The 13,385-nt window shown below is 57.2% G+C and overlaps 2 protein-coding genes across 3 annotated transcripts; one reads left to right on the top strand and one right to left on the bottom strand.

Moving 5' to 3' along the window:
• Window positions 1-759: 759 nt before the first annotated feature.
• On the bottom strand, window positions 760-8,347 carry CDHR4 (cadherin related family member 4; the record flags this gene model as incomplete). 2 transcript variants are annotated; one of them, XM_080806950.1, is made up of 19 exons in its annotated part: window positions 760-815; window positions 1,300-1,327; window positions 1,551-1,638; window positions 1,739-1,795; window positions 2,744-2,886; window positions 3,119-3,339; window positions 3,426-3,576; window positions 3,810-3,949; window positions 4,030-4,233; window positions 4,551-4,644; window positions 4,909-5,062; window positions 5,159-5,342; window positions 5,632-5,768; window positions 5,970-6,073; window positions 6,698-6,808; window positions 7,337-7,428; window positions 7,503-7,665; window positions 7,791-7,975; window positions 8,293-8,341. In XM_080806950.1, the coding sequence occupies 19 exons, from the start codon at window positions 8,339-8,341 to the stop codon at window positions 760-762; spliced, it is 2,361 nt and encodes a 786-aa protein (XP_080663076.1). The 2 variants fall into 2 exon arrangements, with proteins under 2 accessions (XP_080663076.1, XP_080663077.1); XM_080806951.1 differs by lacking the exon at window positions 760-815 and having other exon boundaries at window positions 1,223-1,330; window positions 8,293-8,347.
• Window positions 8,348-11,569: 3,222 nt separating this feature from the next.
• INKA1 (inka box actin regulator 1) lies at window positions 11,570-13,353 on the top strand. Its single transcript, XM_080826827.1, has 2 exons — window positions 11,570-11,764; window positions 12,522-13,353. Exons 1-2 carry the CDS (start codon window positions 11,714-11,716, stop codon window positions 13,314-13,316), a joined length of 846 nt encoding a protein of 281 aa, XP_080682953.1. The 5' UTR covers window positions 11,570-11,713; the 3' UTR covers window positions 13,317-13,353.
• The last annotated feature ends 32 nt before the right edge of the window (window positions 13,354-13,385 follow it).

The following is a 13,385-nucleotide window of genomic DNA, read 5'->3' as shown; positions in this document are numbered from 1 at the left end:
GGCAGTAACCTGAGACCTGATTCCAGGCCAGGCAAGGGGAGTGACCAAGCCCCACCTCCAACAGAACCTGCATTCCTGCAAGTTATTGTAGGCCACCTGGCTGTGTGCAAGAGCTCAACTCAGCTCAGCATTGGGAGGACTGAGAGCCAAGAAACCAGAAGAAACAGATTAGGAATAAATGGGAATATCCCGTCAGAAGGGGGCTACCATCAATCCCTCCATACCCATCCTTGCTTGGGTTCTCAAGTCTGCACCAACTCTCACTTCAGTGCAAAAGTTCCAGATCCTTCCCAAGAAAACCTCCCCGACACAGTTTGCAAACGGCACTGGAGGTTGGTGAGGGCCCTCAAACAGCAACAATATCTTCTGTTCAGTGGGGAAAGGAAACTCCTCGGCACTCCCCATCTGCTAGAGCAGGTGGTCTCTGAAAGGACGGGCTGACTGGAGGCCTCTTATGTCACGAGCAAGGATAACAGCCTCTCACCTCTGCATTAATCACGGTCAGTCAGAACATCCTACAGTGCCTTCTCAAAAGATAAATAATCTTACTACTCCCTGGAGTGCTCCCAAAAGGCAAGGCACTCTCCAAGTGAGAACAAAGAAACACAGATCTCAGAGCTTTTCCCACAGGTGGGTTTCAAGCCTGGGACTCTTCTGTTCGTAATTTTGTTTATTATAGAATCAACTTGCAGTGTCAACTCCTGATCATGGGAAGAAGGATTGCCACATGTAGTGAAGCAGCGAAGCAGCTTCTTGGCCTCAGAGCCAGCGCCGGGCTCCCGTGAGCGTGTTGAACAAGTATTCTCTGCCTGTACCTGAGCTCAGATGAACAGGAGGGGGAGAGGGCACTGCTGGCTTCAGCAGAACAGCCTCCTTCCCTTAAAGGTAGGGAAGACATTCCAGGACCCCTGGGGAGACCCTCCTCTGCTTGATCCAATGTGTTTCCTCCCTCCTTTCTCAGCCATCCTGTGAGGTCTGGCTCAAATGTATAGGAAACACCCTTGATTCCCACAGACTGGACACCAGCCCCCCAAGCCCAGGGCCAGATTACGGTGAAATCACTGATGACCATGTAATATCTGAGGGCCCCTCCCCTCACCACCCTTTCCACCATAGGCAGGAACCAGACCAGGTCTGAGTCTGACAGGTGTTTGAGAAACGTTGGCTGAAAGGTGAGAACAGACCCCATTCAGGGAAAGAGTAGCTAGCGGTTGCCTGGTGGTCAAAGGAGATGCTGAGATGGGGTAAGGAGAGTAAGTGGACCCAGGTAGAGAGTGGTCTGGGAAGAGGGGGACTCACGGGAGTCCTGTGCTCTGCCATCGAAGTGCTGCTGATGGGGAGAATGAAAGGGGGCAATGAGTTGAGCCCTGCCCCCAGGGAGCAGCTGGAGGTCTTCTCCCAAAGGGGTCAGGGGCCCCACTGTCTCCTCCATCCTGATGGTGCTGCCATGGGCTCTACCAGGGGTAGCCATCCACAAGGAGGCAGGCTTGACAGGGGAGTACTGTGGAGGAGCCTCTTTGCCCACTCTACAGGATGGTGGGTTGGCATACCAGGCTCATGACACTGCTGGGTGCCCGGGGCATCTCCCTCCTCGGTGCCTCCGTGAACCCCTCAATGGACTCCTCAGTTCCCTGGATACTAGGGCAAAGCAAGAGCAAGAATAAGGATAAGGCTCTTGGTCCCAGCCTGAGTTTAAGAGATGGACTCTCAGGCATTGAGGTATGTAAAGGAGCCTGACCTGTTTAGTAGCAGAGCCTGGGCTGATTTGCTTGGTGTCTGCAGCATCTGGGCCAACCTAAAATGCCAGGAGGGTGGGACCAGTCAGTGAGGGCAGCAGACTTGCTGGCTCCAGGAACCAGCACCATTTATCTGCCCCTTTATACTGGGGCTAGCCAATGTCTGTATGCAATGCCCACATTGTTACCCCCAACCTTCCCCTGGATTCAGTCCTGTGCCCACAAAACAAAGTCATTCTTGGGGGCAGGTCTGGTTTGAAGTGAAGGGTAGGGGTAAGAAATAGGGATAAATAGGGGCACCTGGGTGGCTCAGATGGCTAAGTGTCTGCCTTTGGCTCAGGCCATGATCTCCAGGTCCTGGGATCAAGCCCCATGTCAGGGTCTCAGGTCTGTGGGGAGTCTGATTCTCCCTCTCCCTCTGCTCTCCCCCTGCTTGTACTCTGTCTCTCTCTCTCAAATGAATAAATAAAATCTTAAAAAAAGAAAGTAAGAAAGAAAGAAACAGGGAGGGGTGCTTGGGTGGCTCAGTGGGTTAAAGCCTCTGCCTTCAGCTCAGGTCATGATCTCAGGGTCCTGGGATCGAGCCCCGCATCAGGTTCCCTGCTAAGCAGGGAGCCTGCTTCCCATCTCTCTCTCTGCCTCCCTCTCTGCCCACTTGTGATATCTCTCTCTGTGTCAAATAAATAATATCTTTAAAAAAAAAAGCTTTAAGAAAGAAATAGGGATAAATGCCCAATGCATGACAAACTCTGAATCTCAAAATACTGGGCCTCATCCACACCCAGCCCATTCCAAGACCAGGCTCTGCCAATAAGGGAGACAACTTCCTCCCAGTGCCTCTCTGCCTCTAACCTGAAGACCCCTGGAGGGAGAGCAGCCCGAATTAATATGAGATTTCCTGCACATCAACTTGGGCATTGTCACCAAATCTTGGTGAAACCACATATCACGGATTGGTCCATTAGTGGGCTGGGGTGAGACAGAGAGCAGAGGGATAGAAACCCTACCCCTGGAAGAGCCTGCTGAAGAGCCAGCCCAGAGCCAAGAGAAAGAGGGCACTTGTCACAGTCAGCACCACCACAAACCAAGGTTCCGGCTGCCAGAAAGCCTCCATGTCTGTCACAAGCAGGGGTGTCATCACTGAAGGCACCTGAAATGGGGGCCACCACCCTGCCAAAATGCCCTGATCATCCAGCCTTCAGACCCCTCCAAGAGTTGGGCTACCCCACACCCCAGAGTTGCTCTTCTGAATTGCTAGGCTCTTAACACTCAATGACCCCCTCTGGAGTGCCTTCCCCCATCGTTCCGCCTGGAAAACTGGGTCTCCTGGCCCTTCAAGATCCTCTCTCCCCACCTCCCAAGGTCCCAAGGGCCCCCCTCACTGGGGATCTGTGGGTGCGGGTGGTCACTGTGCTGGTGCTCCAGGGAATGAGATGCACAATGACAGTGGCTGTGGTGCTGAGGTGGGGGATGGAGGGACCTGCATCAGCCACCCGGATCAATAGCTCATAAGTATGGGGCTGCTCTGGCCAGAGGGGTCCCCTCGTGATGCTCTTGTGCACCAGGATGGGTCCTTGCAGGCTGAATCGGCTCTGACTGTTCCCTGAAAGCAAAGTGGCAGAAGTAGGGGACTACTGCTGGCGTTGGCCTGCTCCTTCCCCAACGCCCAGTAGCCCCCACAGCCCTCACCTCCCACGATGCTGTAGGAGAAGGCCCGACGCTGTGGCTCCTGAGGAACCCAACATGACACCTTGGTCACCTCCACACTATGGCCCAGAGGAGCGTAGATGGTGAGTTCTTGAAATGGGGGCTGACACTTGGGGGCATAGTCATTCACATCCTGCAGGAAGGTAGCCAGATCACCCCAAATCCCCAGGCTGGCCCCCATCAGTCTCCCCCGACCACAGCCAGAGCCCAGGTGTCAGGAAACAGGTTCCAGAGGTTTCTATGAGGAGGCACCACTTCCCTCCAGCCAACCAAGAGAGGAAACTTAAGTACTGCGTAGAAAAGTAGAATGCCAGAGGAAGATGTGAACACTTTCCAAGTGTCTCCAAGGCCTCGGGGCTCAATTACCTCGACCTCGATGGTAATGGTGCAGGAGCCAGAGCGGCGCTGGGTGAGGCGCTGGTCTTGGCTATGGTCAGTCACCAGGACAGTGAGCCTGTACAGTGTCTGCAGCTCGTAGTCCAAAGATCCCAGGAGGTGAACCTCCCCTAGAAGAGGTGCCCACAGCCTCAGCCTGCAGAGTCAGCTCCGGTTCCCTCCCTCCATCCCAGCCCTGGCATGGAAGTACCGCTGAGACGGTCCACAGAGAAGGTGGTGGGTCCACCAGAGATGTAGTACTCGATGCTGTTCTGTGGGTAATCCTTGTCTGTGCCCACCACAGAGCCCAGCAGGGTGTGGGGCCCTGCATCCTCCCGGATCCGGAATGTGCGAGGGACACAGGCTGGGGAGAACTCATTGACAGGAGTCACCATCACCAATACTGGCACCTCACCTAGAGGCCATTGTGTGGTCAAGGAGCTGGCCTGGGGTGTCCAGCCCTTTCCTGGGGTCTGAGGAGGGAGACAGGGCCCTGCCCTGGGAGTCTAAGGAGGGAGTGGGTCTGGAGGAAGGAAGGGCAATAGCCATTCCTTGGGTGGAGAGGGCGATGTCAAGGAGAGGAGAGAGAATGCCCCACCCTAGGAGTCTGACGTGGAGACAACCCTGCCCTATTGGTTTCTGTGGAAAGAGAGGTGACCCTATCTTGAGGATAGGGAGAGGGATACAGAACAGCCCTGTCCTGAATGTCCAGGCCTAGGTATGGTCACTCACTGGTCATGGGGGGCTGACCACCATCGAGCACCAGGATGGAGGCTGCATGCTGAAAGCAGGCCCCAGGAGTGTCACAGTCCAGTGTGGCATTCACCTGGCCAGAGGGGCCACAGAGTGAGGCCAAGCCAATGCCTGAGAGAGCCTAAAGCCACCCTGGGGGAGGTCAGGGCATCCACACACAGTTAACCCTGAGCCTCTGTTTCCTGGACTACAAAGCAGATTGACCCCCCCCCCCCATCAAGGCCTTCACCGTCATGGGCTCAGCTCCCACAGAACCTTGTCTCCCCCCCCCCAACTACCCTCCATCTTCATGTCCCAGAGCACCCTGCACATGGGTCTGGAGGCGGGGACTGGGCACCTCCAAGGCCCTGCCTCGAAGGCAGAGGCTAGCTGGACCAGGAGGGCTGTGGAACCGCAGCTCGTAGTTGAGGGGGGAGCCAGCAGAGTCGGGATCAGTGCAAGTGAAGGTTTTCAGCACAGTGCCCACCGCCGTGGTCTCTGGGATTTCAGTCCTGGGAGCAGAGTGCGGGTGGCAAGGCAAGAGTAGAACAGGACCAGGAGCCATGGCCATCCCCCCAATATCTTAGATAAGGTTCCTGTGTACTCACACCAGCATCCCTGGGAGGCAGCGCGGGGGCCAGCGGTTGACCGAACGCACGTTCACCGTGACATCGAGGTCAACGCTGGCCCACGGCCTGCGCCGCTCATAGGCCTTCACCTGAAGCCTAGTGACCGCCGCGCCCCGGGCCTGCGCCAACTCCAGGGGTGCGGTGGTGCGGACCATGCCGTCCTCTGGGCGGGGAGGGGTGGGGAATGCTGAGTTTAGCCCCGCCCCCAGATCCATCCCTTCCCATCCTCCCACTGGATCCGATCCACCGCACCGAGTGGGCGCTGAGCCTGCCCCTTCTCCCCACCTCCTCCGAGGCTCGCCTCTAATTCTAGTCCGGCCTCCCAACACCACCTCGCCCCCGTCTGCCCTGGCTCCAGCCTCGTTTCTCAGGAGGGCGGGGAGATAGCGCCGGTCACTCTGGACCAGCCACAGGGGCATGCTGCACCACCACCACCCCCCAGTGCCCCTCACCACGTCCGATGGAGAAGAGCGGGCAGGGCACCGGGGAGAGGATTTCGTAGCGCACATCTAAGCCCCGGGCTCGAACCTGAACTACATTACTGCCGGGGGCCAGGTCCTCCAGGATGGTGACATTCGGGGCCTGTCCCCTGAACAAAAAGGGGGGAGGGAGCACTAGCTCATGCCCGCTCACGCCACCCTGGGCCCTGTCCACAGGCCCCTCCCCCGGGAGTTTCCTCATACAAGAGCTAGCCGGGGATGCCTCAGCAGCCCCGCACCTTAACCTTACTCCTAATTCCCTGGGCCTATGCTTTGCCACCACCACAGTACCCAGGGTAGGGGAGCCTTACAGAAAGGAGATCTGACTGGAGGGATCAGGCAAAACTTTCACCTTCAGCATCCTGTGGCAGCTTTGATTTTGGCCAAAGCTCACCAAAACCTCAAGCAGGAAGACCTACAGTGCACACAGAACAGGAAGGGGACTGGTGTGTCTACTGTATGTCTTTGCATAGTCTTCCCTCCAATAGGCACCCCCTGCCTCAGGCCCTCCATGGACAAGGAGCCCTAACCCTCACTCCACCCCAATACCTATCACTCTGCTGACGGGTACTCCTTTGAGTCCCATTCTTTGGGGCCATAAATTCTTCTTTTAGGATGCAAGCAGCCCCCAAAAGTGTGATATCTGAGTCATTCACAATGCGACATCATCTTAGAGTTACTAAGAGCCCATCATTAAGACCCGGAGGTTTTAAAGAAGGATCTTCTCTAATCTTCTCCAGACTAGTCACTTTACCCAGAACTTTCTCTTCCCATGTAACTGCTCTGAACACTCTCAGTTCTATTAAAGGCACTGGGAGCTCCCAGAGCCAGGGATCCCTTTTCTTTCTGGAACTCCAGAACCCAGCACAGAACCAGGCCAGTGTGAGAGTACAGCTAGCATGTGGCAACAGGTACAGACGTGGGCTATGTCTGAACATGGCAGCAAAATTTCAGAGACCAAGAACAAACAAACCTCCAGGAAATGGTGGCTCTTGTCTATTGCATCTGTGGGTATCCCCAGGTTCCAAGTCAAGCTCACCTTTGGAGCCTGGCCTTTGAGGCCCTGGGATGGTGCCAGCAGCCAGCCTTGCCCATTGATGGAGAAAGGTCCAGGGAAGTATGGAGGGTCCTGGGCACTGTTGATGCTTATCTGACAGGACAGTGATGCTGGAGGCCCCAGCCCCACCCCCTGTGCCCCCACACATCCCTGTTGAAATCCCCCAACACCCCAGCTGGTACCTGCCCACACCCAATGCTCCCATACCCCACCACAGGGTGACTCCCCAACCTCCACCCTGACTCCTGGCCCTGATCCTCGTTTCTGATTTTAAATCAACTATTTTGTTTGTTTGTTTTTTTCAAACGACATTTCTTTTTTTGGATTCCAAGAGTGATACAGACTTTTCATGAAGAATTCAGAACCCTGAGGAGAGCCAGAAAGAACACAAGCCCCTGAGATGTCCTTGCAGGACAACCATGGTCCTCAGGGGGAGGGCAGCCCTCAGTGGCTCTCTCCAGGAACATGCCTCACGCAGAGGCTCAGCACACACTAAAGGGGCCTTCCTCATTCTGTTTGGCCAGAGAGGAGCTGGGCCAAGGAGGCCGGGTTTGGTTTCCCTAGGTGCCTCCCCAATCCTGCTGTCCTCCCCACCCCCGACTGCTCATGTGCTGGGCTCACCTGGGCACGCTGGAGTTGTAGGCCTGGGAGCAGCAGAGTGTACAGCTGGGCCCCAGGGGTGACCGTTTCCCGAACCTGAATGATTTCCCCAGCTAGCCAGAGGGGAAGTCAGGGAGGCTCTGCTCAGGCCGTGCCACCCAGCCCTGCCTGCTGCCCCTGGCCTCACCTGGGTTGGCAAATTGGCCGGCGCATGGGCTGTAGCCAGGGTCCCGGTGCACGTCCACAAAGAGGGGTGCCTCCAACACTTTCTTGCCACATGTGAGCCGCAGCTGCAGTCTGTAGTGATTCACTGCCAGGGCATCCAGCCGGGCCGAGCTGCTTAAGGTCACCTGGGGCAGATGGACAGTGCCATGTGGGACTCTGGGCTCCCCATCCCCCTATGCTACCTCTGGCTTGGGGAATTGAGGGCCTGCCCTTGTCCCCCCATGCTTCCCATCTGTGCCCAGGACCCTACTATGGCCATGTAGGTCTTCTGCTGCCTGTTCAGGCTGGGTGGGTTAAAGAAGGTGGTTGGTGGCCGCACGTAGAGCAACTCCAGGCTGGGCACGTAAGACGTGCAGTTGACGGGGAAGGAGTAAAGGACGGCGCCAGGTCCCTGGCTCTCAGAGACATTTATGAACCAGGGCAGGCCATGGAGTTCTATGAGGAAAAGACAATTCAGGCTGGAGGCCCCCCACGCATACTGGCCCTTTGGCTTCAGGGCCCGGTCACGTCTCAGGGCCAAGCAGCCAAAACTCTTCCTTGTCCCCCACATCCAACCATGACTCAGCTCATTGAACAAGAGTGAGGACTTGCCATAAGGAATGAGGGTCAGGGAGTTAGATCTTTGTCCTTCCTTGGCTCGCCCACAGCCCCTGCCCTGCACGGTAGCTTATCTGAGAAGAGTCATGATTTCACTGCACTGTGGAGGGTGTTGGGGCATGAGAAGTGGGTTCCCCCACCCACCAGCTCCTCACCAGAGACAACCAGAGCTAGCAGAAGCACCGGGGGCCTGAGCAGGGCCATGGTGGCCTGAAGACACAGAAAGCAGAGGAGACTCCGGAAGACCAGACGTGTTTGTCAGGCCTACCCTGTTGCCAGGTCAGTTGCTTAAACACTGCAGGGCAGGCTGGACTCCTGGGCCTCCCAGGTCCCAGCCCCGCCCATCCCTGGTGACTCGAGCTCTAGACTCCAGACAGGCACTACGAGGCCTGGGCAACCCCAAGGTTTACAGCTTCCAGTGAATTCTCCCATTTGTTACTATAACCCAAAGGAAATGTTAGGGGAAAATGATCGAGCTTCTGGTAGGGAAACAGACTCAGGGAAGGAAGTCTTGGTCATGCAGTCTTTGGAGACACAAGCACAGCACTCAGGAAAACTGGGTTAAGGACTTGCTAGGCCATAGAGTCCAAACTCCAGTTGCCCACCCCCTCTCACCTTTAAGAACATTATCTGCCTATAAATCTGAGCCCAGCCATCAACAAAATCTCTTAAAAGTTGCCTACATTCCAAGAACAAGAAGAATCCTTGGTGATAGAAATCAAAATAGTGGTTATCTTCGGGACTATCAACTGGAGGGGGCACAAAGTGTCCTCCTGGAGTGGCTGGGGAGAGTTTATACCTTGATCTGGGTGACAGCTGTACACGTGTTTACAGATTTTAACATTCATTGAGCTGCACCTTTGAGAGCTGTCCATTTATTATATTTATATGTCAATTTTTATTTTTTTATTTTTTTTTAAGATTTTATTTATTTATTTGGCAGTGAGAGATCACAGGTAGGCAGAGAGGCAAGCAGAGAGAGAGAGGAGGAAGCAGGCTCCCTACCGAGCAGAGAGCCTGATGCGGGACTCGATCCCAGGACCCTGAGATCATGACCCGAGCCGAAGGCAGAGGCTTAACACACTGAGCCACCCAGGCGCCCCTATACGTCAAGTTTTAAAACGTTGTTCACACTCGCACTTTCTAGTTCTTCATCTCTCACTCTCTTCTGCCCACTATCATCAAGTTTGTCGCCTCTTTGTGAAACTGCCCTTGCCAGAGTCCTCAGAGATCTGCATACTGCTAAATTCAGTTCATTCTCCAGTCTCCCCTCCTGGGCAGTGTTTGACACTTGCTCCCTTGGCTCCTAAGTGCCCACACTCTCTCAGTTTCCTCCCCCGCCCCCTCCCTGGCTGCTCCTGCTTAGCCCCCGTGCGGGTCCTGCTTCCCTATCACAACTAAGAGGACTCTTCTAGCATTCAGTCCTGACTGCTGTCCTCTTCTATCTATACTCACCTCCCCCAAACACATCCAAGTCCGTGGCCTTAAATACCATCCACTCGCTTTGCCTCCCAGATCCAAGGCTTCAGTGCTGATCGCTCTCCCAAATTCCAGAGTCACACACTCTGTGGTTGCCTCTGCATCTCATGTGGGATTTCCAACAGGCATCTCAAGGGTCGAGCGTCCACAAATAATCCCTTGGTTTTCCTCCCCGAGCCCGTTCTTCTCCAGTCTCTTTCCTGGACCCAGTCACGGCAATTCCATCTGACCAGCTGTTCAGGCCAGAAATCTAGGAGTCATGGTGGATGCTCTTCTTTCCCTACCCATATTCATGCATCAGCAAGGCTTGATTTTAACTCCAAAACGTACCCCAAAGTCACCTCCTCCTGTGTCCCTGCCCTACCCAGGCCCAGGCCCTTCCCTTCCTTGGTGGATGAGGGCAGGAGCCTCCACTCTGATTACAGAGTGATTCTCCTAAAGCAGTTAGGATTACCCAAACAGGAGCCATCCTGGCTCATTCCCTGCTCAAAAACCCAGTGCTCCCCATCACACCAAAAACAAACCCCTGTATTTCTTTCCAGGGTTGCTAGGAGCTTGGTTTTGCTGAACCTCCTTCCCCTAACTACCACCGTCTAGACACCTAGGCCTTCTTTACATTAAGCTCTGTGCAACCCCTCTCTTCTCAGGGCCTTCAACTGGCTGATGCTTCTGCCTAGAATCCCCGTCTTTTTGTCCCCTCCCCCCCTTTTTTTAGAGTGAGAGAGACCATGGGGGAGGGTGCAGAGGGAGAGAGAGAATGTTAAGCAGACTCCCCGCTCAGCGTGGAGCCCAACTTCGGGCTCCATCTCACCACCCTGAGATCATGACCTCAGAGGAAGTCAAGAGTCAAGACGCATGGGCGCCTGGGTGGCTCAGTGGGTTAAGCCTCTGCCTTTGGCTCAGGTCATGATCTCTGCAGGGAGCCTGCTCCCCCCTCCCCTTCTGTCTGCCTCTCTGCCTACTTGTGACTTCTCTGTCAAATAAATAAATAAAATCTTAAAAAAAAAAAAAGAGTCAAGACGCTTAATCTACTGAACCACTCAGGTGCCCCTAGAATACCCTTCTTGATCTCCCATGATGGCTCATTCAGGTCCCATACAGAATGCTGCCTCCTCTGTGAGTCCCCTCTCCCAGACTAGCCTGTCCACCCTCATTCCCCTTGTTTTTTTGCCTACTGAGTTGTTTAGTCTGTCTCAAGTTAGACTGTATCCTGAAACCTAGCCTCCGATGGTGGAGCGGCCTCCAGGAACGGGGCTCTGACCTTTCTGGAGAGATAGTGCCGCCCTAAACCCCTGCACTCTAGGTTGGCTTGCGGTGCGGGCCAAGGGAGTGCGGGTGTCGCCAAGGTAATCACCGCTAACCGCGCTCCCCACTAGAGGGCGGCCCTGCCTAGCTCTGCCAGACGTGGGGCTGGGCCTTGGCCGGAGTCCCTCTCCTGTGCCGCCGCGAGGTCCTGTGCTCCCCGAGTCCTTAGAGGGGCCGGACCCATCATTTCCAGGGTTTGTCGAGGCCCCTCCAAGAACGGATTCAGTGGTTCGCGCCCGGAGTGGGCTACAGCAAGGCTAGGTCCGACGGTTGGGGGATCTCTGTCCGCACGTGGGCGTGGCTGGGGGGATCCGCGCGCTCAAGGAGCTCCTGCGGGGAGACCGCAGGCCTATGCCGCGAAAAACGGGGAAGCTGAGGCTACCGCGGGCAATCGCCTTGTCTTGGGTCATGCAGCGAACCGCCCAGGGTGTGGCGGAGCCCCAGGCAGGACCCGCCCGGCTTTCAGCTACAGCCCCGCCTCTCCCTCCAGAGCTGTAGAGAAGTGGGGAGCGGGAGTCAGGCCCACCCACCCACTTGTCCTGGCCCGAGGGGCGGGGCCGCTTCAGCCCCGCCCCGCCCCCATTGGCTGCAGCACAGGGGGCGGGGCGCGGCTGCCAGATGTTGGGGCGGCGGCGGCGGCGGCGGCGGCGGCCGGAGCTGCGGAGAACGAGGAGCAGCGGAGGCAGGCGGAGGGCCGGGGCGCCGCTGGCCGGCCCGCTGGGCCCTCTCCGCGCCGCTCCCGCTGGAGTTCGAAGAGGAACTGGCAGGCCTGGCGGGGGCTCCGGCACGGGCATGCACAGCGCTCGGCTTGACAGCTTCCTGGGGCAGCTCCGCTGGGAACTGGTGAGGCTTGGGAGCGGGTGTGGCTTGTGAGGACGCATGTGGGGTGCCCCGCTGCCGTCTGGCCCGAACGACACACGGGTAGGGGGCGCCCCGAGTGCCCATCTGAGGCAGGATGGGGGCGGGGCGGCGCAGATGGCCCAGATGGCCCGCATCGGGTTTCGGACGGTTGGGAGCTGCATTGGGCATCAAGTAACAGCCGCCCAGCTGGCCTTGCTGCCGGGGTGGCGGAGAGAGTTGGAGGGGAGAAACTTGTTTTGGGGCGGATCAGGGGATTGCGAGGGACTAAAGAAGTGCTGGCGCTGTTTGGATGCCTTCTATCCCAGACTGACCTGTACCTCCTTCCTCTACCCCTCACCCGGCAAGTGCTCTTTCTCTGAAAGAGGCTGTGAGCTTTGGGGAGCTGAATCCCTCGGGAAGCAGGGATGCTCCCCCACCCCCAGCCCTGAACAAGACCTACTTCCCGATGCAGGCAGGCCCGCAACCCTGCCTCCCGCCTTGGTGGCGGGTACCGACTTGCCCAGCTCTGCGTGCTGCAGCCTGCCAGACTGCCACCAGGTCGGCTGATGGGAGCCACACGAGCTACGTGTGCCAGCGCCCCCATACCGGCCCGGTGCCCACGGGAGGCTGGCTGCCCAGGCCTACAGGCCTGCAGGCCTAGCCAGCTCTCCTGGGCCTTCTGTTTGGGGACTGGTCTGGCCAGGCAGGTAGGGGTGACAAGAGCTACCCCCTCCAACTTGGGCCTTCTCTTCCTCCACAGCTGTGTGGCCGGGACACAGGCTCACCCCCCATGTCTGGCCCGCTTCCACCACCCCCCAAACCCAGCCCACGTGTTCTGCTCAGCCACCAACTCAGGGCCTCAGATGCCTTGGACGAGGACTCAGTCTGCTGTGTGGAAGAGGAAGAAGAAGGTGTAGTAATAGGCAACAAGGGTGTTGTCTTAGGGAGCCCCAGGGAGAATGCCCTGGACTGGGACTCTGGCTTCTCTGAAGTGTCAGGCAGCACGTGGAGAGAGGAAGAGCTGCCGGTACACCAGCACCCAGCACCTGCAGCATGGCCCCCACGTAGACAGCGCCTCTCGGCCAGTGGCATTCCCCTGCCCAGCAGAGCTCCAGGGGCCAGTGCACCACCTGCCCACCGACCACGGCCCAAGTCTACCCCGGATGCCTGCCTGGAGCATTGGCGGGGGCTGGAAGCTGAAGACTGGACAGCAGCCCTGCTGAACAGAGGTCGCAGTCGCCAGCCCCTGGTGCTGGGGGACAACTGTTTTGCCGACTTGGTGCACAACTGGATGGAGCTGCCAGAGGCAGCGGGTGAGGGGGACGATGGAGGTGGGCCCCGTGCCCGTGCCCGGCCCCCTCAGTTCTTGCTCGGGCTCTCGGAGCAGCTGCGGCGCCAGCTGGCCAGGGCACGCAGGGCGGCGATGGCGGGAAAGAGACTATCGTGCCCACCTCGCCCGGAACCCGAACTGCCTGCAGACGTCTCACGATTTGCAGCCCTCATGAGCTGCCGCAGCCGCCAACCCATCATCTGCAATGATGTCAGCTACCTCTGACCCTGTCCTCCAGCCTGGGACAATAAAGGCCTTTCTCTGGACTATCCTGGTTCCATGCCCCTGAGGCTC

The sequence above is a fragment of the Martes martes genome (genome assembly GCF_963455335.1).
Source record: "Martes martes genome assembly, chromosome: 1".
Lineage (NCBI taxonomy): Eukaryota > Metazoa > Chordata > Mammalia > Carnivora > Mustelidae > Martes > Martes martes.
Note: the sequence above shows the minus strand (reverse complement) of the source record. Positions and strands in the feature narration are given on the sequence as shown.

Excerpts from the sequence above, each read along its gene's own strand:
- INKA1 (XM_080826827.1), top strand. The coding sequence starts at position 11,714 with ATGCACAGCGCTCGGCTTGACAGCTTCCTGGGGCAGCTCCGCTGGGAA. Across the intron at positions 11,765-12,521 it reads GGCAGCTCCGCTGGGAACTG|CTGTGTGGCCGGGACACAGG; the intron begins GTGAGGCTTGGG and ends CTTCCTCCACAG.